Source organism: Bombina bombina, chromosome 4, assembly GCF_027579735.1.
Source record: "Bombina bombina isolate aBomBom1 chromosome 4, aBomBom1.pri, whole genome shotgun sequence".
In the NCBI taxonomy this organism is placed as follows: Eukaryota; Metazoa; Chordata; class Amphibia; order Anura; family Bombinatoridae; genus Bombina; species Bombina bombina.
The window spans coordinates 780670976-780697765 of NC_069502.1; the positions used below are offsets into that span (position 1 = coordinate 780670976).

The 26790-nt window shown below is 39.7% G+C and overlaps 1 protein-coding gene across 1 annotated transcript in view; it reads left to right on the forward strand.

Annotated features, from left to right (window-relative positions):
* The window catches only part of NUP133 (nucleoporin 133), a 750179-nt gene that overhangs the window by 32554 nt on the left and 690835 nt on the right, over positions 1 to 26790 (forward strand). Inside the window, exons 3-4 of the mRNA XM_053712280.1 lie at positions 12601 to 12701; positions 21763 to 21864. Coding sequence (XP_053568255.1) covers positions 12601 to 12701; positions 21763 to 21864 — 203 coding nt within the window. The remainder of the gene's footprint in view (positions 1 to 12600; positions 12702 to 21762; positions 21865 to 26790) is intronic.

Consider the following 26790-nt stretch of genomic DNA (forward strand, 5'->3'; position numbering starts at 1 on the left):
ACAACCAGTAGAAGAAATTACACTCTTAGTGGGTTACAAAAGAGATAAGGTAATACAATGTTAGTTTTTCATTGTTCTCTCCAAGTATTGGTGATTGGTTTATGGACAGCTATAAGATAAAGAAGCATGTATATGTACACAATGTGATAAAGTAATAAGATCTGATTATACCTACAAGCTCAACCCATTTTATTAGGTTGTGGCTTCAAAACACAAAATCAGCTAATTCATACACAAATAAGTCTTAAAAAAAAAATCAAATCTCATACATTTTATACGCTGCAGCTGGTAAAAAAAAGTAATTTGAAACACATTAAGGGAAAAACTATTTCTTTCATGTAATTAGCAAGAGTCCATGAGCTAGTGACGTATGGGATATACATTCCTACCAGGAGGGGCAAAGTTTCCCAAACCTCAAAATGCCTATAAATACACCCCTCACCACACCCACAATTCAGTTTTACAAACTTTGCCTCCCGTGGAGGTGGTGAAGTAAGTTTGTGCTAGATTCTACGTTGATATGCCCTTCGCAGCAGGCTGGAGCCCGGTTTTCCTCTGAGTGCAGTGAATGTCAGAGGGATGTGAAGAGAGTATTGCCTATTTGAATTCAATGGTCTCCTTCTACGGGATCTATTTCATAGGTTCTCTGTTATCGGTCGTAGAGATTCATCTCTTACCTCCCTTTTCAGATCGACGATATACTCTTATATACCATTACCTCTACTGATTCTCGTTTCAGTACTGGTTTGGCTATCTACTATATGTAGATGAGTGTCCTGGGGTAAGTAAGTCTTATTTTTTGTGACACTCTAAGCTATGGTTGGGCACTTTATATATAAAGTTCTAAATATATGTCTTTAAACTTATATTTGCCTTGATTCAGGATGATCAATATTCCTTATTTCAGACAAGTCAGTTTCATTATTTGGGTTAATGCATATGAATAATCAATTTTTTTCTTACCTTAAAAATTGTTTTCAAATTGACTTTTTTTCCCTGTGGGCTGTTAGGCTCGCGGGGGCTGAAAATGCTTCAATTTATTTCGTCATTCTTGGCGCGGACTTTTTTGGCGCAAATTTTTTTTTGTCATTTCCGGTGTCATACTTGACGCCGGAAGTTGTTCGTGATTACGTAATTTTTTTGACGTTTTTGCGCCAAAAATGTCGGCGTTACCGGATGTGGCGTCATTCTTGGCGCCAATAATGTGGGCGTCTTTTTTGGCGCTAAAAAATGTGGGCGTCATTCTTGTGTTCACCTTTTTTTCACATTATTTCAGTTTCATTTTTCATTGCTTCTGGTTGCTAGAGGCTTGTTCATTGGCATTCTTTCTTTCTCATTCCTGAAACTGTAATTTAAGGAATTTGATAATTTTGCTTTATATGTTGTTTTTTCTATTACATATTGCAAGATGTCTCAGATTGACCCTGGATCAGAATCTACTTCTGGAAAGACGCTGCCTGATGCTGGTTCTACCAAAGTTAAGTGCATTTGTTGTAAACTTGTGGTAACTGTTCCTCCGGCTGTAGTTTGTGATGAATGTCATGATAAGCTTGCTAATGCAGATAGTATTTCCATTAGTAATATACCATTACCTGTTGCTGTTCCCTCAACATCTAATACTCAGGATGTTCCTGTTAATATAAGAGAATTTGTTTCTAAATCTATTAGGAAGGCTATGTCTGTTATTCCTCCTTCCAGTAAACGTAAAAGGTCTTTTAAAACTTCTCATTTTTCAGATTAAATTTTAAATGACCGTCATCATTCTGATTTGTCTGTTTCTGATGAGGATTTTTCTGGTTCAGAGGATTCTGTCTCAGATATTGACACTGATAAATCTTCATATTTATTTAAGATGGAATTTATTTGCTCTTTACTTAAAGAAGTTTTAATCGCTTTAGAGATGGAGGAATCTAGTCCTCTTGATACTAAATCTACTAAGCGTTTAAATTCGGTTTTTAAACCTCCTATGGTTATTCCAGAAGTTTTTCCTGTCCCTGATGCTATTTCTGAAGTAATTTCTAGGGAATGGAATAATATGGGTACTTCATTTACTCCTTCTCAAAGGTTTAAGAAATTGTATCCTGTGCCATCTGACAGATTAGAGTTTTGGGACAAAATCCCTAAAGTTGATGGGGCTATTTCTACTCTTGCTAAACGTACTACTATTCCTACGGCAGATAGTACTTCCTTTAAGGATCCTTTAGATAGGAAGCTTGAATCTTATCTAAGGAAAGCTTATTTATGTTCAGGTAATCTTCTTAGGCCTGCTATTTCTTTGGCTGATGTTGCTGCCGCTTCCACTTTTTGGTTGGAGGCTTTAGCACAACAAGTATCAGACAATAATACTCATAGCATTGTTAAACTCCTTCAACATGCTAATAACTTTATTTGTGATGCCATCTTTGATATCATTTCAGTTGATGTCAGGTATATGTCTTTAGCTATTTTAGCTAGAAGAGCTTTATGGCTTAAAACTTGGAATGCAGATATGTCTTCTAAGTCAACTTTGCTTTCTCTTTCTTTCCAAGGTAATAAATTATTTGGTTCCCAGTTGGATTCTATTATTTCAACTGTTACTGGGGGGAAAGGAACTTTTTTGCCTCAGGACAAAAAATCTAAAGGTAAATACAGGGCTGCTAATCGTTTTCGTTCCTTTCGTCAGAATAAGGAACAGAAGCCTGACCCTTCCCCTAAAGGAACGGTTTCTGTCTGGAAACCTTCTCCAATCTGGAATAAAACCAAGCCTTTTAGAAAGTCAAAACCAGCTCCCAAGTCCACATGAAGGTGCGGCCCTCATTCCAGCACAGCTGGTAGGGGGCAGGTTACGATTTTTCAAAGACATTTGGATCAATTCGATTCACAGTCTTTGGATTCAGAACATTGTTTCACAAGGGTACAGAATAAGTTTCAAGGTAAGGCCGTCTGCGAAGAGATTTTTTCTCTCTCGCATTCCAATAAACCCAGTGAAGGCTCAGGCATTTCTGAAATGTGTTTCAGATCTAGAGTTGGCTGGAGTAATTGTTCCAGTTCTGGAACAGGGTCTGGGGTTTTACTCAAATCTATTCATTGTACCAAAGAAGGAGAATTCCTTCAGACCAGTTCTGGATCTAAAGATATTGAATCGTTATGTAAGAATACCAACATTCAAAATGGTAACTATAAGGACTATTCTGCCTTTTGTTCAGCAAGGGCATTATATGTCCACAATAGATTTACAGGATGCATATCTTCATATTCCGATTCATCCAGATCACTTTCAGTTTCTGAGATTCTCTTTTCTAGACAAGCATTACCAGTTTGTGGCCCTTCCGTTTGGCCTAGCAACAGCTCCAAGGATCTTTTCAAAGGTTCTCGGTGCCCTTCTCTCTGTAATCAGAGAACAGGGTATTGCAGTATTTCCTTATTTGGACGTTATCTTGGTACTTGCTCAATCTTTACATTCTGCAGAATCTCACACGAATCAACTTGTGTTGTTTCTTCAAAGACATGGTTGGAGGATCAATTTACCAAAGAGTTTGTTGATTCCTCAGACAAAGGTAACCTTTTTGGGTTTTCAAATAGATTTAGTGTCCATGACCTTTTCTCTAACAGAAAAGAGACGTCTGAAATTGGTTTCAGCCTGTCGAAACCTTCAGTCTCAATCATTCCCTTCGGTAGCTTTGTGCATGGAAATTCTAGGTCTCATGACTGCTGCATAGGACGCGATCCCCTTTGCTCGTTTTCACATGCGACCTCTTCAGCTTTGTATGCTGAACCAGTGGTGCAGGGATTATACAAAGATATCACAATTAATATCCTTAAATCCCAATGTACGACACTCTCTGACGTGGTGGATAGATCACCATCATTTAGTCCAAGGGGCTTCTTTTGTTCGTCCAACCTGGACTGTGATCTCAACAGATGCAAGTCTGTCAGGTTGGGTAGCTGTATGGGGATCTCTGACAGCACAAGGGGTTTGGGAATCTCAGGAGGCGAGATTACCAATCAACATTTTGGAACTCCGTGCGATTTTCAGAGCTCTTCAGTTCTGGCCTCTTCTGAAGAGAGAATCGTTTGTTTTCTTTCATGTAATTAGCAAGAGTCCATGAGCTAGTGACGTATGGGATATACATTCCTACCAGGAGGGGCAAAGTTTCCCAAACCTTAAAATGCCTATAAATACACCCCTCACCACACCCACAATTCAGTTTTACAAACTTTGCCTCCGATGGAGGTGGTGAAGTAAGTTTGTGCTAGATTCTACGTTGATATGCGCTCCGCAGCAAGTTGGAGCCCGGTTTTCCTCTCAGCGTGCAGTGAATGTCAGAGGGATGTGAGGAGAGTATTGCCTATTCCTTCTACGGGGTCTATTTCATAGGTTCTCTGTTATCGGTCGTAGAGATTCATCTCTTACCTCCCTTTTCAGATCGACGATATACTCTTATATATACCATTACCTCTGCTGATTCTCGTTTCAGTACTGGTTTGGCTTTCTACAAACATGTAGATGAGTGTCCTGGGGTAAGTAAATCTTATTTTCTGTGACACTCTAAGCTATGGTTGGGCACTTTGTTTATAAAGTTCTAAATATATGTATTCAAACATTTATTTGCCTTGACTCAGAATGTTCAACTTTCCTTATTTTCAGACAGTCAGTTTCATATTTGGGATAATGCATTTGATTTAATCATTTTTTCTTACCTTCAAAAATTTGACTCTTCCCTGTGGGCTGTTAGGCTCGCGGGGGCTGAATATGCTTCATTTTATTGCGTCATTCTTGGCGCGGACTTTTTTGGCACAAAAAATACGTTTCCGTTTCCGGCGTCATACGTGTCGCCGGAAGTTGCGTCATTTTTTGACGTTATTTTGCGCCAAAAATGTTGGCGTTCCGGATGTGGCGTCATTTTGGCGTCAAAAAGCATTTAGGCGCCAAATAATGTGGGCGTCTTATTGGCGCGAAAAATATGGGCGTCGCTTTTGTCTCCACATTATTTAAGTCTCATTTTTCATTGCTTCTGGTTGCTAGAAGCTTGTTCTTTGGCATTTTTTCCCATTCCTGAAACTGTCATTTAAGGAATTTGATCAATTTTGCTTTATATATATGTTGTTTTTTCTCTTACATATTGCAAGATGTCTCACGTTGCATCTGAGTCAGAAGATACTACAGGAAAATCGCTGTCTAGTGCTGGATCTACCAAAGCTAAGTGTATCTGCTGTAAACTTTTGGTAGCTATTCCTCCAGCTGTTGTTTGTATTGATTGTCATGACAAACTTGTTAAAGCAGATAATATTTCCTTTAGTAAAGTACCATTGCCTGTTGCAGTTCCTTCAACATCTAAGGTGCAGAATGTTCCTGATAATATAAGAGATTTTGTTTCTGAATCCATAAAGAAGGCTATGTCTGTTATTTCTCCTTCTAGTAAACGTAAAAAATCTTTTAAAACTTCTCTCCCTACAGATGAATTTTTAAATGAACATCATCATTCTGATTCTGATGACTCTTCTGGTTCAGAGGATTCTGTCTCAGAGGTTGATGCTGATAAATCTTCATATTTATTTAAAATGGAATTTATTCGTTCTTTACTTAAAGAAGTACTAATTGCTTTAGAAATAGAGGATTCTGGTCCTCTTGATACTAATTCTAAACGTTTGGATAAGGTATTTAAAGCTCCTGTGGTTATTCCAGAAGTTTTCCTGTTCCTAATGCTATTTCTGCAGTAATTTCCAAAGAATGGGATAAATTGGGTAATTCATTTACTCCTTCTAAACGTTTTAAGCGATTATATCCTGTGCCGTCTGACAGATTAGAGTTTTGGGACAAAATCCCTAAAGTTGATGGGGCTATTTCTACCCTTGCTAAACGTACTACTATTCCTACGTCAGATGGTACTTCGTTTAAGGATCCTTTAGATAGGAAAATTGAATCCTTTCTAAGAAAAGCTTATCTGTGTTCAGGTAATCTTCTTAGACCTGCTATATCTTTGGCTGATGTTGCTGCAGCTTCAACTTTCTGGTTGGAAACTTTAGCGCAACAAGTAACACATCATGATTCTCATGATATTATTATTCTTCTACAGCATGCTAATAATTTTATCTGTGATGCCATTTTTGATATTATCAGAGTTGATGTCAGGTTTATATCTCTAGCTATTTTAGCTAGAAGAGCTTTATGGCTTAAAACTTGGAATGCTGATATGGCTTCTAAATCAACTTTACTTTCCATTTCTTTCCAGGGTAACAAATTATTTGGTTCTCAGTTGGATTCCATTATTTCAACTGTTACTGGTGGGAAAGGAACTTTTTTACCACAGGATAAAAAATCTAAAGGTAAAAGCAGGGCTAATAATCGTTTTCGTTCCAACAAAGAACAAAAGCCTGATCCTTCATCCTCAGGAGCAGTTTCAGTTTGGAAACCATCTCCAGTCTGGAATAAATCCAAGCCAGCTAGAAAGGCAAAGCCTGCTTCTAAGTCCACATGAAGGTGCGGCCCTCATTCCAGCTCAGCTGGTAGGGGGCAGGTTACGTTTTTTCAAGGGAATTTGGATCAATTCTGTTCACAATCTTTGGATTCAGAGCATTGTTTCAGAAGGGTACAGAATTGGTTTCAAGATGAGACCTCCTGCAAAGAGATTTTTTCTTTCCCGTGTCCCAGTAAATCCAGTAAAAGCTCAAGCATTTCTGAAATGTGTTTCAGATCTAGAGTTGACTGGAGTAATTATGCCAGTTCCAGTTCCGGAACAGGGGATGGGGTTTTATTCAAATCTCTTCATTGTACCAAAGAAGGAGAATTCCTTCAGACCAGTTCTGGATCTAAAAATATTGAATCGTTATGTAAGAATACCAACGTTCAAGATGGTAACTGTAAGGACTATCTTGCCTTTTGTTCAGCAAGGGAATTATATGTCCACAATAGATTTACAGGATGCATATCTGCATATTCCGATTCATCCAGATCATTATCAGTTCCTGAGATTCTCTTTTCTGGACAAGCATTACCAGTTTGTGGCTCTGCCGTTTGGCCTAGCTACAGCTCCAAGAATTTTTACAAAGGTTCTCGGTGCCCTTCTGTCTGTAATCAGAGAACAGGGTATTGTGGTATTTCCTTATTTGGACGATATCTTGGTACTTGCTCAGTCTTTACATTTAGCAGAATCTCATACGAATCGACTTGTGTTGTTTCTTCAAGATCATGGTTGGAGGATCAATTTACCAAAAAGTTCTTTGATTCCTCAGACAAGGGTAACCTTTCTGGGTTTCCAGATGGATTCAGTGTCCATGACTCTGTCTTTAACAGACAAGAGACGTCTAAAATTGATTGCAGCTTGTCGAAACCTTCAGTCACAATCATTCCCTTCGGTAGCCTTATGCATGGAAATTCTAGGTCTTATGACTGCTGCATCGGACGCAATCCCCTTTGCTCGTTTTCACATGCGACCTCTTCAGCTCTGTATGCTGAAGCAATGGTGCAAGGATTACACGAAGATATCTCAATTAATATCTTTAAAACCGATTGTACGACACTCTCTAACATGGTGGACAGATCACCATCGTTTAATTCAGGGGGCTTCTTTTGTGCTTCCGACCTGGACTGTAATTTCAACAGATGCAAGTCTCACAGGTTGGGGAGCTGTGTGGGGATCTCTGACGGCACAAGGAGTTTGGGAATCTCAGGAGGTGAGATTACCGATCAATATTTTGGAACTCCGTGCAATTTTCAGAGCTCTTCAGTTTTGGCCTCTTCTGAAGAGAGAATAGTTCATTTGTTTTCAGACAGACAATGTCACAACTGTGGCATACATCAATCATCAAGGAGGGACTCACAGTCCTCTGGCTATGAAAGTATCATCTCAAATTTTGGTTTGGGCGGAATCCAGCTCCTGTCTAATCTCTGCGGTTCATATTCCAGGTATAGACAATTGGGAAGCGGATTATCTCAGTCGCCAAACGTTGCATCCGGGCGAATGGTCTCTTCACCCAGAGGTATTTCTTCAGATTGTTCAAATGTGGGAACTTCCAGAAATAGATCTGATGGCGTCCCATCTAAACAAGAAACTTCCCAGGTATCTGTCCAGATCCCGGGATCCTCAGGCGGAGGCAGTGGATGCATTATCACTTCCTTGGAAGTATCATCCTGCCTATATCTTTCCGCCTCTAGTTCTTCTTCCAAGAGTAATCTCCAAGATTCTGAAGCAATGCTCGTTTGTTCTGCTGGTAGCTCCGGCATGGCCTCACAGGTTTTGGTATGCGGATCTTGTCCGGATGGCCTCTTGCCAACCGTGGACTCTTCCGTTAAGACCAGACCTTCTGTCACAAGGTCCTTTTTTCCATCAGGATCTGAAATCCTTAAATTTAAAGGTATGGAGATTGAACGCTTGATTCTTGGTCAAAGAGGTTTCTCTGACTGTGTGATTAATACTATGTTACAGGCTCGTAAATCTGTATCTAGAGAGATATATTATAGAGTCTGGAAGACTTATATTTCTTGGTGTCTTTCTCATAATTTTTCTTGGCATTCTTTTAGAATACCGAGAATTTTACAGTTTCTTCAGGATGGTTTAGATAAGGGTTTGTCCGCAAGTTCTTTGAAAGGACAAATCTCTGCTCTTTCTGTTCTTTTTCACAGAAAGATTGCTATTCTTCCTGATATTCATTGTTTTGTACAAGCTTTGGTTCGTATAAAACCTGTTATTAAGTCAATTTCTCCTCCTTGGAGTTTGAATTTGGTTCTGGGAGCTCTTCAAGCTCCTCCGTTTGAACCTATGCATTCATTGGACATTAAATTACTTTCTTGGAAAGTTTTTTGTTCCTTTTGGCCATCTCTTCTGCCAGAAGAGTTTCTGAATTATCTGCTCTTTCTTGTGAGTCTCCTTTTCCGATTTTTCATCAGGATAAGGCGGTGTTGCGAACTTCTTTTGAATTTTTACCTAAAGTTGTGAATTCCAACAACATTAGTAGAGAAATTGTGGTTCCTTCATTATGTCCTAATCCTAAGAATTCTAAGGAGAAATCATTGCATTCTTTGGATGTTGTTAGAGCTTTGAAATATTATGTTGAAGCTACGAAATCTTTCCGTAAGACTTCTAGTTTATTTGTTATCATCTTTTCCGGTTCTAGAAAAGGCCAGAAAGCTTCTGCCATTTCTTTGGCATCTTGGTTGAAATCTTTAATTCATCTTGCCTATGTTGAGTCGGGTAAAACTCCGCCTCAAAGAATTACAGCTCATTCTACTAGGTCAGTTTCTACTTCCTGGGCGTTTAGGAATGAAGCTTCGGTTGACCAGATTTGCAAAGCAGCAACTTGGTCCTCTTTGCATACTTTTACTAAATTCTACCATTTTGATGTATTTTCTTCTTCTGAAGCAGTTTTTGGTAGAAAAGTACTTCAGGCAGCGGTTTCAGTTTGAATCTTCTGCTTATGTGTTTCGTTAAACTTTATTTTTGGGTGTGGATTATTTTCAGCAGGAATTGGCTGTCTTTATTTTATCCCTCCCTCTCTAGTGACTCTTGTGTGGAAAGATCCACATCTTGGGTAGTCATTATCCCATACGTCACTAGCTCATGGACTCTTGCTAATTACATGAAAGAAAACATAATTTATGTAAGAACTTACCTGATAAATTCATTTCTTTCATATTAGCAAGAGTCCATGAGGCCCGCCCTTTTTTTGTGGTGGTTATGATTTTTGTATAAAGCACAATTATTCCAATTCCTTATTTTATATGCTTTCACACTTTTTTATCACCCCACTTCTTGGCTATTCGTTAAACTGAATTGTGGGTGTGGTGAGGGGTGTATTTATAGGCATTTTGAGGTTTGGGAAACTTTGCCCCTCCTGGTAGGAATGTATATCCCATACGTCACTAGCTCATGGACTCTTGCTAATATGAAAGAAATAAATTTATCAGGTAAGTTCTTACATAAATTATGTTTTCAGACAGACAATGTCACGACCGTGGCATATGTCAATCATCAAGGTGGGACTCACAGTCCTCAGGCTATGAAAGAAGTATCTTGGATACTTGTATGGGCGGAATCCAGCTCCTGTCTAATCTCTGCGTTTCACATCCCAGGTGTAGACAATTGGGAAGCGGATTATCTCAGTCGCCAGACGTTACATCCGGGCGAATGGTCCCTTCACCCAGAGGTATTTCTTCAGATTGTTCAAATCTGGGGACTTCCAGAAATAGATCTGATTGCCTCTCATCTAAACAAGAAACTTCCCAGGTATCTGTCCAGATCCAGGGACCCTCAGGCGGAGGCAGTGGACGCGTTGTCGCTTCCTTGGAATTATCATCCTGCCTATATCTTTCCGCCTCTAGTTCTTCTTCCAAAAGTGATTTCCAAAATTCTAATGGAATGTTCGTTTGTGTTGCTGGTGGCTCCAGCATGGCCTCACAGGTTTTGGTATGCGGATCTCATTCGGATGGCCAGTTGCCAACCTTGGACTCTTCCGTTAAGACCAGACCTTCTATCTCAAGGCCCTTTTTTCTATCAGGATCTCAAATCATTAAATTTGAAGGTATGGAAATTGAACGCTTGATTCTTAGTCATAGAGGTTTCTCTGACTCAGTAATTAATACTATGTTACAGGCTCGTAAATCTGTGTCTAGGAAGATTTATTATCGAGTCTGGAAGACTTATATTTCTTGGTGATCTTCTCATAAATTCTCCTGGCATTCTTTCAGAATTCCTAGAATTTTACAGTTTCTTCAGGATGGTTTGGATAAAGGTTTGTCTGCAAGTTCCTTGAAAGGACAAATCTCTGCTCTTTCTGTTCTTTTTCACAGAAAGATTGCTATTCTTCCTGATATTCATTGTTTTGTACAGGCTTTGGTTCGTATCAAACCTGTCATTAAGTCAATCTCTCCTCCTTGGAGTCTTAATTTGGTTCTGAGGGCTTTACATGCTCCTCCGTTTGAACCTATGCATTCTCTGGACATTAAATTACTTTCTTGGAAAGTTCTGTTCCTTTTGGCCATCTCTTCTGCTAGAAGAGTTTCAGAGTTATCTGCTCTTTCTTGTGAATCTCCTTTTCTGATTTTTCATCAGGATAAGGCAGTGTTGCGGACTTCATTTAAATTTTTTCCTAAGGTTGTGAATTCTAACAACATTAGTAGAGAAATTGTTGTTCCTTCATTGTGTCCTAATCCTAAGAATTCAAAGGAGAGATCTTTACATTCTTTGGATGTAGTAAGAGCTTTGAAATATTATGTTGAAGCTACTAAAGATTTTAGAAAGACTTCTAGTCTATTTGTTATCTTTTCTGGGTCCAGAAAAGGTCAGAAGGCCTCCGCCATTTCTTTGGCGTCTTGGTTAAAGTCTTTGATTCATCATGCTTATGTAGAGTCGGGTAAATCCCTGCCTCAAAGAATTACGGCTCATTCTACTAGGTCAGTTTCTACTTCCTGGGCATTTAGGAATGAAGCTTCTGTTGATCAGATTTGCAAAGCAGCAACTTGGTCTTCTTTGCATACTTTTACTAAATTCTACCATTTTGATGTGTTTTCTTCTTCTGAAGCAGTTTTTGGTAGAAAAGTACTTTAGGCAGCTGTTTCAGTTTGATTCTTCTGCTTATAATTTCAGTTTTTTTTTTCATTATTGAGATTAAAACTTTTGTTTGGGTTGTGGATTATTATTATTTTTCAGCGGAATTGGCTGTCTTTATTTTATCCCTCCCTCTCTAGTGACTCTTGCGTGGAAGTTCCACATCTTGGGTATTTATTATCCCATACGTCACTAGCTCATGGACTCTTGCTAATTACATGAAAGAAAACATAATTTATGTAAGAACTTACCTGATAAATTCATTTCTTTCATATTAGCAAGAGTCCATGAGACCCACCCTTTTTTGTGGTGGTTATGATTTTTTTGTATAAAGCACAATTATTCCAATTCCTTATTTTGATGCTTTCGCTCCTTTCTTGTCACCCCACTGCTTGGCTATTCGTTAAACTGAATTGTGGGTGTGGTGAGGGGTGTATTTATAGGCATTTTGAGGTTTGGGAAACTTTGCCCCTCCTGGTAGGAATGTATATCCCATACGTCACTAGCTCATGGACTCTTGCTAATATGAAAGAAATGAATTTATCAGGTAAGTTCTTACATAAATTATGTTTTTATAGTATACTATCTCTTTAAAGTGAAAGTCAACCATAGCGTTTTTGAAACGCTAGGGTTGACTGTTGAAACAACAACAAACAAATAAAGGGCACTTCCATTCATGAAGTATAAGTATTTTGCTAAGAGGTGACGTTTTCACCTCTTAGCCAATAGCCGTGCTGTAAATCCGGCTCCCATTGGCGCCAAACTGTATTTACCGCACGGCTATTGGCTAAGAGGAGAAACGTCACCTCTTAGCAAAAAAATATTTTGCCCGTGGGCTGCTGTAGCAGCTAAGAATGGCGATCGGTTGAAACGAATAAAGGCACTTTCTGCATGAAGTATCTTATACTTAATGAATGAAAGTGCCGTTTATTTGTTTCAACAGTCAACCCTAGCGTTTCACTTTAAGAGCCTGTGAAGGGGAATGAGACTGCTGTCTCCATATGGTTATAATCTGCAGTGAGGAATTAATATAAATTATTTTCTTTATTAATTTTTTTTTTCTTTTTTCACACCACAGATGATTCGTTAAGTGTTAAAATCCATGAAGATGGATGGGCATGGTTGGTGTGTAGAGATCGCTTGATCATTTGGAAGATTTGCCAATCGTCGTCTGCCAAGGTAAGTTAAAAAAAAAGTTTTTAATGGTGCACGGGGATTATTTATTAACAAATACAAAACTTCAAGACAGTTTAGAAGGTAAACGAATTCCAACCTTACCAAAAAAAGATAATCCTATTGAACACTTGACAATTTGAACAGTAAATATTTCTTTATTAAGGGTTGATTTCACTTCCACCCTCACCTACAATTCCATAAGGTAACATAACCACATCATATTATTTCAAAAGTCAAAAAAGATTCTTGACCGTTTCCACACTGAAAATCACAATAATTCTTCACTGATTCACAGATCATCCATATATCCTTATTAGGGAGCTTCCTTTTTAGATATGTTTCCAGAATTTATCATAGATGATAAATATCCTGAAAAATTAGACTATGATCACAGCTATACATATAATACTTTTGAGAGGACATAAATATAAAGTGCCATATGGTATGGATTGAATCCAAAATAATTTGGTATTCAGTAGCGGTCTCAATAGTTTTGTGTCAGGACTCTGTTTCCCTTTACACTTGCAAATCGCCAAATTGGCTGCGGGGTTACAAATAACTTCCAAGTACTCTCGCACTACCCTGAATTACAGCCGCTTTGTATGATCCACATTCCCAGCGTACTCACTTCAGTTGATCTAGCTTATCTGCTCCTTAATGGGTAGTTACTGGGATAGTTTGTTCCAAATCTTATCAGTCCCGACATGACATCCTGCATAGTCACTCATAAATGACATACCTTCCTTCATTGTTGGTACTGTGATCCTTATATAATATGATAAATTGTAATCCAGTAAGGATACTGTAAGGATAGTTGTAATTTTAATGTTGCCAATTTAGTTTATACTTGCCAGTGTTTAAATCATTAGCAGATATTTTTCATGTTGCAAGTTTATTATATATTTGCAACAGTTTTTTTAAACCACCATTTGTGCTTAAAATATGTATATACACACTCAATACAATTTTCATTCTTATATTATAATTTTATTTTTAACACTAGTACTTCAGCATAAATTATTATTTTTAACATCAGTAGTTTGGCAACAATATATGTAAATGGGTTTAGATTTTTTTTTTTTCACCCTTCCTGTTTCATCAAGTATTTTTTGGAAGATTTTATATTTTTATTTATTTTTAATTAGTTATTAAATCCCAATCCAAAGTTAATTTATTTCTAACAACAAAACTTGAATAATAATCTATTTGATTCATGTTCTTCTCCCTATGTTTTAAATTATTCTTAATAAAACAAGATGTTAAAAACAATGACTTCCAATCCGCATCTTATTTAGCTTAAAAAAGGTCCAACATTTAACTATTCATTTAGCCCTCTGGGTTTTAGTACGCCTATAGTATTTTTTTAATGTAAACATATTAAGTCCTGCTGTTTGTGTACCTATTTGGTCATCTGTATGTGTCAACATGTACTGTGTTTTTATAACTGTGGACAAATCTCTTTATATGCATACATTTGTGTATGCAATTATGAATGTGTACCTGTGTATGTGTACATATGTCAGTATATCATGTGTGTGCCTATATATGTATGTCAGAGTATCGGTGTGTGGCTATATATGTATGTCAGTATATCATGTGTGTGCCTATATATGTATGTCAGAGTATCGGTGTGTGGCTATTTATGTATGTCAGTATATCATGTGTGTGCCTATATATGTATGTCAGAGTATCGGTGTGTGGCTATATATGTCAGTATATCATGTGTGCTCCTATATATGTATGTCAGAGTATCCGTGTATGGCTGTGCTCAAACATTTGCATATGTATTTTCTCCTACATTGGTGTATCCGGTCCACGGCTTCATCCTTACTTGTGGGATATTCTCAATCCCTACAGGAAGTGGCAAAGAGAGCACACAGCAGAGCTGTCCATATAGCTCCCCTCAGGCTCCGCCCCCCAGTCATTCTCTTTGCCGCTCTAACTAGTAGCATCTCCACGGGGGTGGTAAAGAGTATGTGGTGTTAGTTGTAGTGTTTTGTTTCTTCTATCAAGAGTTTGTTATTTTAAAATAGTGCCGGCTTGTACTATTTACTCTGCAGCAGAAAATGATGAAGATTTCTGCCGAGAGGAATATGATTTTAGCACCAGTAACTAAAATCCATTGCTGTTCCCACGCAGGACTGTTGAAACCAGAGAACTTCAGTTGGGGGGAACAGTTTGCAGGCTTAACTGCTTCAGGTATGATCAGTCATTTTTCTAACAAGACCTAGTAATGCTAGAAGACTGTCAGCAATCCCCTCTGGGATAGGCAAGCCATTTTTCTTAGACTCTGTATAAAATTATGGCTTAAATTAAGGGCTCTATGCTGGTTGACACTATTGTGGGCTAAATCGATTGCTTTTTAGCATGTTTTCACTATAAATAAGGTGTTTTTTCAGACTTTAAAACACTTTTGGGGTTTTATTTTGCGCCTGGCACTTATTTGGACACCTATTCTAGTCAGAAAGGCCCCTCCACTCTGGAAATGAAGAGGGAGGAGGCCTCATTTTCAAGCCTCAATTGTGCAGTTGTTTTGCTTAGGCAGTTCATGCAGCTTCACGTGGGGAGTCCTGAGACTCCAGAGAGGCTTATTTCCTCCTAAAATAACCCCTAAGGAAGGTAAAGGCCACAGTGGAATAGTTCTGTAGTGTTTTTAACAGGTTAATTGCTGTTATTAGCTCCGGTTTGGGCATTAAGGGGTTAATTGGTCTGAAAATTTGTGTGCAATACTTTCAAAGCATTAAGACACTGTGGTGAAAATTTCATTAAAATCGGATGTTTATTTGATGGTTTTTTGATGTTTTAGTAATAAAGTGTGCACTTTTATTATTTAAAGACACAGTAACATTTTTGTCAAAAATAATTTTTATTGCATTGAAGATCTGTTCAAGTCTGTCAAACATGTCTGACCCTTCAGATAACCTATGTTCTGTATGTTCAAAGGCCAAGGTGGTTCCCCCATTAAATTTATGTGTGAAGTGTGCCATAGCGTCCAAACAGCTTAAGAACAGTACAATCACGCTTAAAGATATAGCCCAAGATGATTCTTTAGCTGAAGGTAGTGAGGATAGCTCACTATCCTCTCCTTCTGTGTCAACACCAGCTATGCCCGCGCAAGCGATGCCCAGTACATCTAGCGCGCCAATTGTTATTACTATGCAACAGTTAGCAGCAGTAATGGATAATTATCTCGCAGCATTTTTATCCAAACTGCCAGCTTTTCCTAGGAAGCGTGATTGCTCAGTTTTAAATACAGAAAATGAGCAAGCAGACGCAGAGGATAATATATCTGTAGTGCCCTCACATCAATCTGACTTGGCGGTGAGGGAGGGCTTGTCTGAGGGAGAAATTTCTGACACAGGAAAAGTTTCTCAGCAGGCAGAGCCTGATACCATAGCATTTAAATTTAAGCTAGAACACCTCCGCGCTCTACTTAAGGAGGTCCTAGCTACTCTTGATGATTGTGACTCTTTGGTGGTCCCAGAAAAATTGTGTAAAATGGATAAATTATTAGAGGTCCCAGTACACACTGATGCGTTTCCGATACCTAAGAGGGTGGCGGATATAGTGAATAAGGGGTGGGAGAAGCCAGGTGTACCTTTTGTTCCCCCTCCTATATTTAAGAAAATGTTCCCCATTGTTGACCCCAGAAGGGACGCGTGGCAGACGGTCCCTAAGGTAGAGGGGGCAGTTTCAACGCTAGCTAAGCGCACAACTATACCAATAGAAGACAGTTGCGCTTTCAAAGATCCTATGGATAAAAAATTAGAAGGTTTACTTAAGAAATTTTTTGTTCAACAAGGTTTTCTTCTTCAACCAATTTCTTGCATTATTCCTGTAACCACTGCAGCTGCTTTTTGGTTTGAGGAATTAGAAAACTCGCTCCAGAAGGAGACTTCTTATGATGAAGTCATGGATAGAATTCACACCCTGAAGTTGGCTAATTCTTTCATTACAGATGCCGCTTTTCAGTTAAGCTAAATTAGCGGCGAAAAATTCTGGTTTCGCAATAGTGGCGCGTAGAGCGCTTTGCTAAAATCGTGGTCGGCGGATGTGTCTTCCAAAACAAAATTGCTTAATATTCCTTTCAAGGGTAAGACCCTATTCGGGCCAGAGTTGAAAGAAATTATTTCAGATATCACTGGGGGAAAGGGCCATGCCCTTCCACAGGATAGACCTTTCAAAGCTAAAAATAAGTCTGATTTTCGTTCCTTTCACAATTTCAGGAACGGACCGGCTTCTACCTCTACAGCCACTAGGCAAGAGGGTAACGCACCCCAGGACAAACCAGCATGGAAACCATTGCAAGGCTGGAACAAGGGTAAACAGGCCAAAAAGCCTGCTGCTGCTACCAAGACAGCATGAAGGGGTAGCCCCCGATCCGGGACCGGATCTAGTAGGGGGCAGACTTTCTCTCTTTGCTCAGGCCTGGGCAAGAGATGTTCCGGACCCCTGGGCACTAGAAATTGTCTCTCAGGGGTATCTTCTAGAATTCAAGGACCTTCCTCCAAGGGGAAGGTTCCACATGTCTCGCTTATCTTTAGACCAGGTAAAGAGACAGGCATTCTTACATTGCGTAGAAGACCTTTTAAAAATGGGAGTGATAAACCCAGTTCCAACAGCAGGACAATGACTGGTATTTTACTCAAACCTGTTTGTAGTTCCCAAAAAGGAAGGAACTTTCAGGCCAATTCTGGATTTAAAGATCCTAAACAAATTCCTCAGAGTTCCATCATTCAAAATGGAAACCATTCGGACAAGCATTACCAGTTTGTGGCTCTTCCCTTCGGATTGGCCACTGCTCCCAGATTTTTCACAAAGGTGCTAGGGTCCCTTCTAGCGGTGCTAAAGCCAAGGGGCATTGCAGTAGCACCTTACCTAGACGACATTTTAATACAGGCGTCGTCCTTTCACAAAGCAAGGGCTCATACGGACATTGTTCTAGACTTTCTAAGGTCTCACGGGTGGAAGGTGAACATAGAAAAAAGTTCTCTGTCCCCGTTCACAAGGGTTCCCTTCCTGGGAACAATAATAGATTCAGTAGTAATGAAGATCTTTCTGACAGAGGTCAGGAAATTATAACTTTTGTACACTTGTCGAGTTCTTCAATCCATTCCTCAACCCTCCATAGCTCAGTGCATGGAGGTAATAGGACTAATGGTTGCGGCAATGGACGTGGTTCCTTTTGCTCGAATTCATTTAAGACCATTGCAACTGTGCATGCTCAAACAATGAAATGGGGATTATGCAGATTTGTCTCCCCAGATTCAGATGGACCAGCAAACCAGAGACTCACTCCTCTGGTGGTTGTCTCAGGATCACCTGTCTCAGGGAATGAGTTTCCGAAGACCGGAGTGGATCATTGTCACGACCGATGCCAGCCTCTTAGGCTGGGGCGCGGTCTGGAAGTCCCTGAAGGCTCAGGGTCTATGGTCTTGAGAAGAATCTCTTCTCCCGATAAACATTTTGGAATTGAGAGCGATATTCAATGCGCTCCAGGCATGGCCTCAACTAGCGGAGGCCAAATTCATCAGATTTCAGTCGGACAACATGACAACTGTAGCGTACATCAATCATCAGGGGGGAACAAAGAGTTCCCTGGCGATGAGGGAGGTATACAAGATCATCAAATGGGCAGAGGATCACTCCTGCCATCTACCAGCAATTCACATCCCAGGAGTGGACAACTGGGAAGGGGATTATCTGAGTCGTCAGACTTTCCATCCGGGGGAGTGGGAACTCCACCCGGAGGTTTTTGCTCAGCTGACCCAGCTATGGGGCATTCCAGATCTGGATCTGATGGCGTCACGTCAGAACTCCAAATTTACACGTTACGGGTCCAGGTCCAGGGATCCCAAGGCGACATTGGTAGATGCCTTAGTAGCGCCTTGGTCGTTCAATCTAGCTTATGTCTTTCCACCGTTTCCCCTTCTCCCCCGGCTAGTAGCCAGGATCAAACCGGAGAAGGCTTCGGTAATTCTAATAGCTCCTGCGTGGCCACGCAGGACTTGGTATGCAGACCTGGTGAATATGTCATCGGTTCCACCATGGAAGCTGCCTTTGAGGCAGGACCTTCTAATTCAAGGTCCATTCGAACATCCAAACCTAGTTTCTCTGCAACTGACTGCTTGGAGATTGAACGCTTGATTCTAGCTAAACGTGGGTTTTCGGAATCAGTTATAGATACTCTGATCCAGGCTAGAAAGCCTGTCACCAGGAAAATTTACCATAAGATATGGCAGAAATATCTTTGCTGGTGCGAATCCAAGGGTTACTCATGGAGTAAGATTAGGATTCCAAGGATACTATCTTTTCTCCAAGAAGGATTGGAGAAAGGTCTGTCAGCTAGTTCTTTAAAGGGACAGATATCTGCTCTGTCTGTTTTGTTACACAAGCGTCTGGCAGCCATGCCAGATATTCAGGCGTTTGTACAGGCTTTAGTCAGAATCAAGCCTGTCTACAGACCTGTGGCTCCTCCATGGAGTCTAAATTTAGTTCTTTCAGTTCTTCAAGGGGTTCCGTTTGAACCTCTACATTCCATAGATATTAAGTTACTATCTTGGAAAGTTTTGTTTTTAGTAGCTATTTCTTCTGCTAGAAGAGTTTCTGAATTGTCTGCTTTGCAGTGTAATTCACCCTATCTGGTGTTTCATACAGATAAGGTCGTTTTACGTACCAAACCTGGTTTTCTTCCAAAAGTGGTTTCAAATATGAATATCAACCAGGAAATAGTTGTTCCTTCTCTGTGTCCTAATCCAGTTTCTAACAAGGAACGTCTGTTACACAATCTTGATGTGGTTCGTGCTTTAAAGTTTTATCTAAAAGCAACTAAAGACTTCAGACAAACATCGTCCTTGTTTTTCGTCTATTCTGGCAAGAGGAGAGGTCAAAAGGCGACTGCGACCTCTCTGTCTTTCTGGCTGAAAAGCATCATCCGGTTGGCTTATGAGACTGCTGGAAGGCAGCCTCCTGAACGAATTACAGCTACTAGAGCTGTGGCTTCCACATGGGCTTTCAAGAATGAAGCTTCTATTGAACAGATTTGTAAGGCAGCGACTTGGTTTTCACTGCATACGTTTGCCAAATTTTACAAATTCGATACTTTTGCTTCTTCGGAGGCTATTTTTGGGAGAAAGGTTTTACAAGCAGTGGTGCCTTCCGTTTAGGTTACCTGACTTGTTCCCTCCCTTCATCCGTGTCCTAAAGCTTTGGTATTGGTTCCCACAAGTAAGGATGAAGCCGTGGACCGGATACACCAATGTAGGAGAAAACAGAATTTATGTTTACCTGATAAATTTCTTTCTCATACGGTGTATCCGGTCCACGGCCCGCCCTGTCATTTTGGTCAGGTTTAAATTTATTTTTTTGTAAACTACAGTCACCACTGCACCCTATGGTTCTCCTTTTTCTCCTAACCGTCGGTCGAATGACTGGGGGGGCGGAGCCTGAGGGGAGCTATATGGACAGCTCTGCTGTGTGCTCTCTTTGCCACTTCCTGTAGGGATTGAGAATATCCCACAAGTAAGGATGAAGCCGTGGACCGGATACACCGTAGGAGAAAGAAATTTATCAGGTAAACATAAATTCTGTTTTTGTCAATATATAATTTTAAAATCTGTTTGTGACTCTGTACACAGTTGTAAGAACAACCAGTGCTAACTTTTGTATGTTTAACTGTGTGCGCGCTTGCAAATCTTTGTATGCTAGTTTATTAATGCATCCGTTGCACCTGCAGCAGCTTCTCCTGCATAGGCACTTGACAATTCCACTTCAAGTTAAGATTGTATATTAAAATATACAATATAGATGTAGTGAAAAAAATACAAAAAACTCTCCTCTCTGATTTATATATGTATATGTGTGTGTGTGTGTGTGTGTGTGTGTATATATATATATATATATATATATATATATATATATATATATATATATATATATATATATATATATATATATATATATATATATATATATATATATATATATATATATATATATTTATATTTATTTATAAAATATTTTACCAGGAAGGATAAATTCAGATTTCTCTCGTTTTCAAGTATGTCCTGAGATCACAAAACATTGCATTGATACAATAGGGTACAATAAAATACAAAAACAATAATACATAATATATGCAAACATTTAACATATGTTTATACACATATGTGTGTGTGTGTGTATATATATATAGTGTGAGAGAAATACTGTAATGTGTGTGTCTATGGCTGCCTGTTTGTGCACACATTTTATTTTTTTGGTAAGGGGGCACATTTTGGAATTTTGCCCTCTGAGCCTAATTCTCTAGAAACTGCCCTGCACTGACCTTACGTTATATCTGTGCTATCATGCAAGTATAATATATGTAATCTATAAAATATGTTTCTGCAAAATGTGTTACAAGTGCATTTTTTATTAGTAAATGTCTGGTGTTCATAAAATGTCAGTCATCATTTTCCATAAGAACTTAGATACTGACTTGTGTGCCTCCTTGCAGCCTTTATTGATGCAATTAGACACACACCACTGCTGTTCTCCCTCCCATTCCCAAGCCATAGTTTTGTTGCCTGTTCACTTAAATTAGTTTTTTCTTTTTATCATGTTTTTTAAAAAAAAAATCTTAAATGCTTGTGAGAATGGTGAGTGAGGGTCGGTGAGCAGGCTTGGACACCTTATATGTATGCTTGTGTCTGTGCATCTCTTTTCAAATGAGAAGTTGGAAAAAAGATTAGTTCAAAAATAGGATAAATGTTTTTCATGAACAGTAGAAGATTGAATGTGGGTGGAGATTGAGTAGATTTTTTGTGTGTGCAGATTTCTACTTTACACTTATATCACCCACTTTGTCACCTCCACTCATCCTCCTGCCTTTTTAATAAATATTTTTTCTTCTAGCACTCCTATTCCCTCTTTTGTCCTTTACTTTAAAAAAATATAAAATATGCCTCTGTTAAATGTTTTTTATAGGGTTTCTACATAGTGGCTAATAAAAATAATCTGTTATAGAAGTTTTGATATCCGTTGACATTCTTGGCTAAACATTTACAACCATCTATTTTTGCAGTTCATGGTGTGTAAAGAGCTTCAGTTGCCGCCTAGCGATTTTCAGTTGTCTGCTGATCTAGTAGACATCTCTTCTCAATCAAGTGACTCTGGGTCTGTTCAGGTATGAGCCAAGATATTCTTATATTTTTTCCAACAAATTAAACTACATTGAGAACCACCTGTTTTCTTTTGTAAAATGATGGCCCACAGTCTTCCATAACATATGGGGTATATATATTACCGCCACTAGGAGGAGATCAAGAACCCATATCTGAGCTTAAAATCCCTCACACCTCCCATCTCTCTCTTAGTTTTGTTCTTGGCCTCGTAGGAGAAGGTTGAGAATAGGTGTTTCCAGCTACTTGCTTATGGATTTAAATTTGGGAGCACAGACCAATGTGAGACCCATAATCCCTGCCAACAAGGCAGAAGTGAAACTTCAGAGCAGTTGGATGATACAGGTACATAGGAATATCATATTATGTGCACAGTATTTCCCTATGGGACTTCAGCCATAACTACCCAAAAGCGTTGCAGGGACTCGTCCTTACCCTCCCCCTTTTCAACAGATATCCTCTGATGTATCTGTACCTGCACTGGATGGTCTCTCTACTTGATACTGGTGCAGCTGACTTGACAAGGATTTGACATGCCTGGTAAGCCAATGGAGGGCTGCTACCTAATGTAAGTTACTTACTACAGCACACAAACGGCCCAGAGTCTATTTGTAGGTACTCTGACACAGGTACAGCTTAGCCAGCAGACTTAGCTTACACTTCTCATGACGCACTTTTTTTTTCTTTCTTTTTTCAGATCCCTGTTGGTCCTAGCCTTATCAGGGACACAGCCAGATAAGATTAAGCCCATTAACTGCCCTCTAGCAGCTCTGGGGAACCATTATGGGCACTTTATTTAAAACATGTGCCTGGCCCTTTAAGAAAACTGCTAACTGCTCTGTGCATTTTGTGGTTTATTAGTGCACAATCTGGTTTGCATAAGGGAGTATTTTTTAAGATTTTGTGCTTTATTATGCTTGGTGCACACACTATACTTATTTGTATCACACTAATGACCTCACTGAGGCACTGGCATTTCACTGGGCATTAGCCCCACCCTCTCAGCTTCCCGGCCTTCCATCTTCACTCAGGAGCTGTTGCTTGGCAGAAAAACAGCTCAGAAAACCTTTGGAGTAGCAATTTCTTATTTTCTAATCTAGCAGCACTTACCCTTATATGATCTGTTACTTGGGCTAAATGTCTGGAGCCTGGGAGCATGTAAGTGTACTTTCACTATTACAATGCAGTTTCAATAAAGGTGTCAGAGGGGTTATTGAGCTTAGTGTAGAGGGTTCTGTACCATTTTTATTGTTTTGAGAATGTCTGGTGTCTCTACATACACTGCCCTCCACTGATATTGACACCCTTGGTAAATATGAGCAAAGAAGGCACTAGGAACAGGAAATTGTTCAACCATGATTTCCTGTTTCACAGGGGTATAAATATGAGGTAAGACATAGGCCAAATTCCTTCAATCAATCATCACAATGGGTAACACCAAGGAATATAGCTGTGATGTTTGGCAAAGAGTTGTTGAGCATCATAAAATTGGAAGTGGCTATAAGAAAATGGCAAAAGCATTGAAAATGCCTCTTTCCACCATCAGGGCAATAATTAAGATGTTGACTGGAAATGTTATGAATCAACCTGAAAGAGGACACGTGTCTATATTGTCTCAACACACTGTAAAGATTATGGTTCGAGTGGCCAAAATATTTCCATGGATCACAGCTGCAGAATTGCAGACGTTAGTGGTGTCTTGGGGTCAGAAAGTCTCCAAAACTACAATCCAACGTCACCTACATCACCACAAGTTGTTTGGAAGGGTTTCAAGAATATAGCCTCTACTCTCATCCAAAAACAAACTCAAGCGTCACTACTACAACTTCAAATGGGATCGGGTTCTATGGTCAGATGAAACCATAATGGCGCTTTTTGGCAATAACCATAGGTGGGTTTGGCGCGTCCCTAGAGAGGTAGCCATATGGAAAAGTACCTGATGCCCACCGTTAAATATTGTGGTGACCCTTTAATGTTTTGGGGCTGTTTTTCTGCCAGAGGACCTGGACATTTTGTTAGGAAACATGGCGTCATGGACTCAAATATCAGAAGATATTCAACGTACACCTGACTGCCAGAAAGCTTAAAATTGGACTGTGGTTGGATCTTCCAGCAAGACAATGATCCTAAACATACATCAAAATAAACACAAAAACAGTTAACTGACCACAAAATCAAGGTCCTGCCATGGCCATCCCAGACCCTTGACTTGAACCCCATAGAAAACCTGTTGGATAAACTGAAGAGGAGAGTCCACCAGCATCAACCTCAAAATTTGAAGGTTCTAGAGAGATTGTGTATGGAGGAATCGTCATCAGGCATTATAGGAGATCAAGAAAATAGAGAGACGCACTCACTGAGACGGAACAATAGCTAGAAAAACTTCTGTGCTTGTCCACAAGGCCAGTGCCACTCAGGGTGCAGTCTTTTTGCACACTATGCCTTTTCACAGAGAAAAAATATCCTGTAGCATATCAGTCTGATCCTGCCCAATGACAGTCCAGCACTGAAATACCAGGCAATTCTTCTCTGAACAAGACAAACCACAAACCCCAGACGTACGTTGCTCTTAGGTCTCCCTAAGAGTAAAAGTGGGAAACCAGACGTGGACTCCTTGCACACATGCCCTAGAAATATGCAACTGCACCTCACTGATGAGGCCCAAGAGAGGCCGAAACGTACGTCTGGGGTTTGTTGTTTGTCTTGTTCAGAGAATAATTGCCTGGTATTTCGGTGCTGGACTGTCATTGGGCGGGATCAGACTGATATGCTACAGGATATTTTTTCTCTGTGAAAAGGCATAGTGTGCAAAAAGACTGCACCTTGAGTGGCACTGGCCTTGTGCACAAGCACAGAAGTTTTTCTAGCTATTGTTCTGTCTCAGTGAGTGTGTCTATTTCCTTGATTATAGGAGAAGACTCAGAGCTGTTATCTTGGTAAAGGGATGTCAGTACATGGCCGGGTTATAATACAATATATTTAATAATTATTCTTTAAAATAAAACCCCAATAAAATGCATATACAAAACCATAAAATGAATGTAAATTCCTAAATTCTTTATATTAGTTAAAATTTATAGACACAGTGAAATATATTTGTAGAAAACCAGATAAAAATCAAAACTTTACACGTTTAAACTGTTATAATACACTATGCACAGCAAACCAAATGTACCTTTAGAACTAGCCTTATTCACAATTGAATTATATTACCTCACCACAATGAAATATTACAGTATGGGTCACTAACTTCCAGACAACTATATTTCTTTTACAAGATACGATGAGTCCACGGATTCCATCCTTACTTGTGGGATATCACCTCCTGGTCAGCAGGAGGAGGCAAAGAGCACCACAGCAGAGCTGTATATATAGCTCCTCCTTTCCCTCCCACCCCAGTCATTCTCTTTGCCTGTGTTAGTGATAGGAAGAGGTAAAGTGAGGTGTTAGTTTAGTTTCTTCAATCAAGAGTTTATTATTTTTAAAATGGTGCCAAAGTGTACTATTTTACTATAGGGTGTAGCCGTATTCCTTGTCAGCCTCTAGAGTTGAGCTACAGGTGGCTTTAAAGCAATGGGAACTGGTGGGGTTTTACTCTCACTGCGCCTCCCATACTTGTGCTGCCCTTCTGGTTGATGGTCTTAGCATATGGTAACTAAGGCCCTTTCTGTGTCCACAGAACTGCAGGAGGGAGAAGACCTCTTGATCCTGTGGACGTCTCATGCTGTCGCTCAGCATATAAGGTAAGTGCAATCTTTGTTTTTCTGGGCCATGCTACCTCAGAAATGGATGTACTTTCACTTGTTGGGAATCATAGGCTCTCTGGAAGGGCTTTCCTAGTTTACATAGTGTGGGGTTGTCATGTATCATGTCATCAGGCACTATACTTTATTCTTTTCTCATGTCTGGAATGAACTGTTTCTGTAAGGACTCCGTACCAGTCATCATCTATTGTGTACCAGGGGCTGACGTTCTATATGTTGATATATTCTTGGACTGGGGATGTGTTTTTCACAGGCAGTTCTGGAAACGACATGTCTCTGTATGTCTCCCAGCGGCTTACCGCTAGTTTATCAGTCGACAGGGAGGGTTATCCTATATAACACGTAAATGGTGTATAGGATTTTTATGATTACATTTTTATGCTAGCTTTTGCTTTTGCTTTCTATTGAAAATTAGAAGCCAACAAGCGGGGTGATTCAATTTAGAAAATAGATTTTGGAACTGTCAGAATGAGTTATCCTGTTTTAATAAGATACACAGGATTGTTCCATGTTCTTTTTCTTACCGGTTTCCCTTTCTCATTATGGCTTATGTGAAGAATATATCAGCCGACAGGGAGATTGCCTTATTAGTTCCAATGTATGTATTTAACATGTTGGTGACACTTTGTGAGGGCAATTGGCAGGGAGACTTATGCTTATCAGTTTATTGCAGCTGAATACGGGTTGTTGGTGTTTTACTTTTGTTCTCCCGGTGGCTTCACATTGTTGGTCCGCATAGGAGATTGTGCTCGACACGCTTTGTTTTGCGCCATTGTCTGCGTGCCTTTTCGACTATGTATTGGTCTCCCGGCGGCTCCATTTTTTTCTTGCAGATTGAGCTCGATACGCCCACGGATGGGGCGGAGCTCTGTTACGCGCCAGTGTGTGTGCGCTGTTTGGCTAGTTTGTTCAAACGGACCGCCGGATGCCTCCTAGGTTATGTTTTTTCTCACATTCAGCCGAGAGGTCTTTGCGCCGCTTGTGGAGTCTTTATGTGCATGGGACGCCTTCTCTGTCACGTAAATAGGCAGAGAGACGTCGCAAGCACACCGTACTTAGACACTTCCCAATTTTATGCTGTTGTCAGTGTCCAATAATGGCAAGATCAAAAATGGTCTTTCCTGAGTTCAATGAAACCGTGAAAGGTTTAATTGCTATATTATCAGT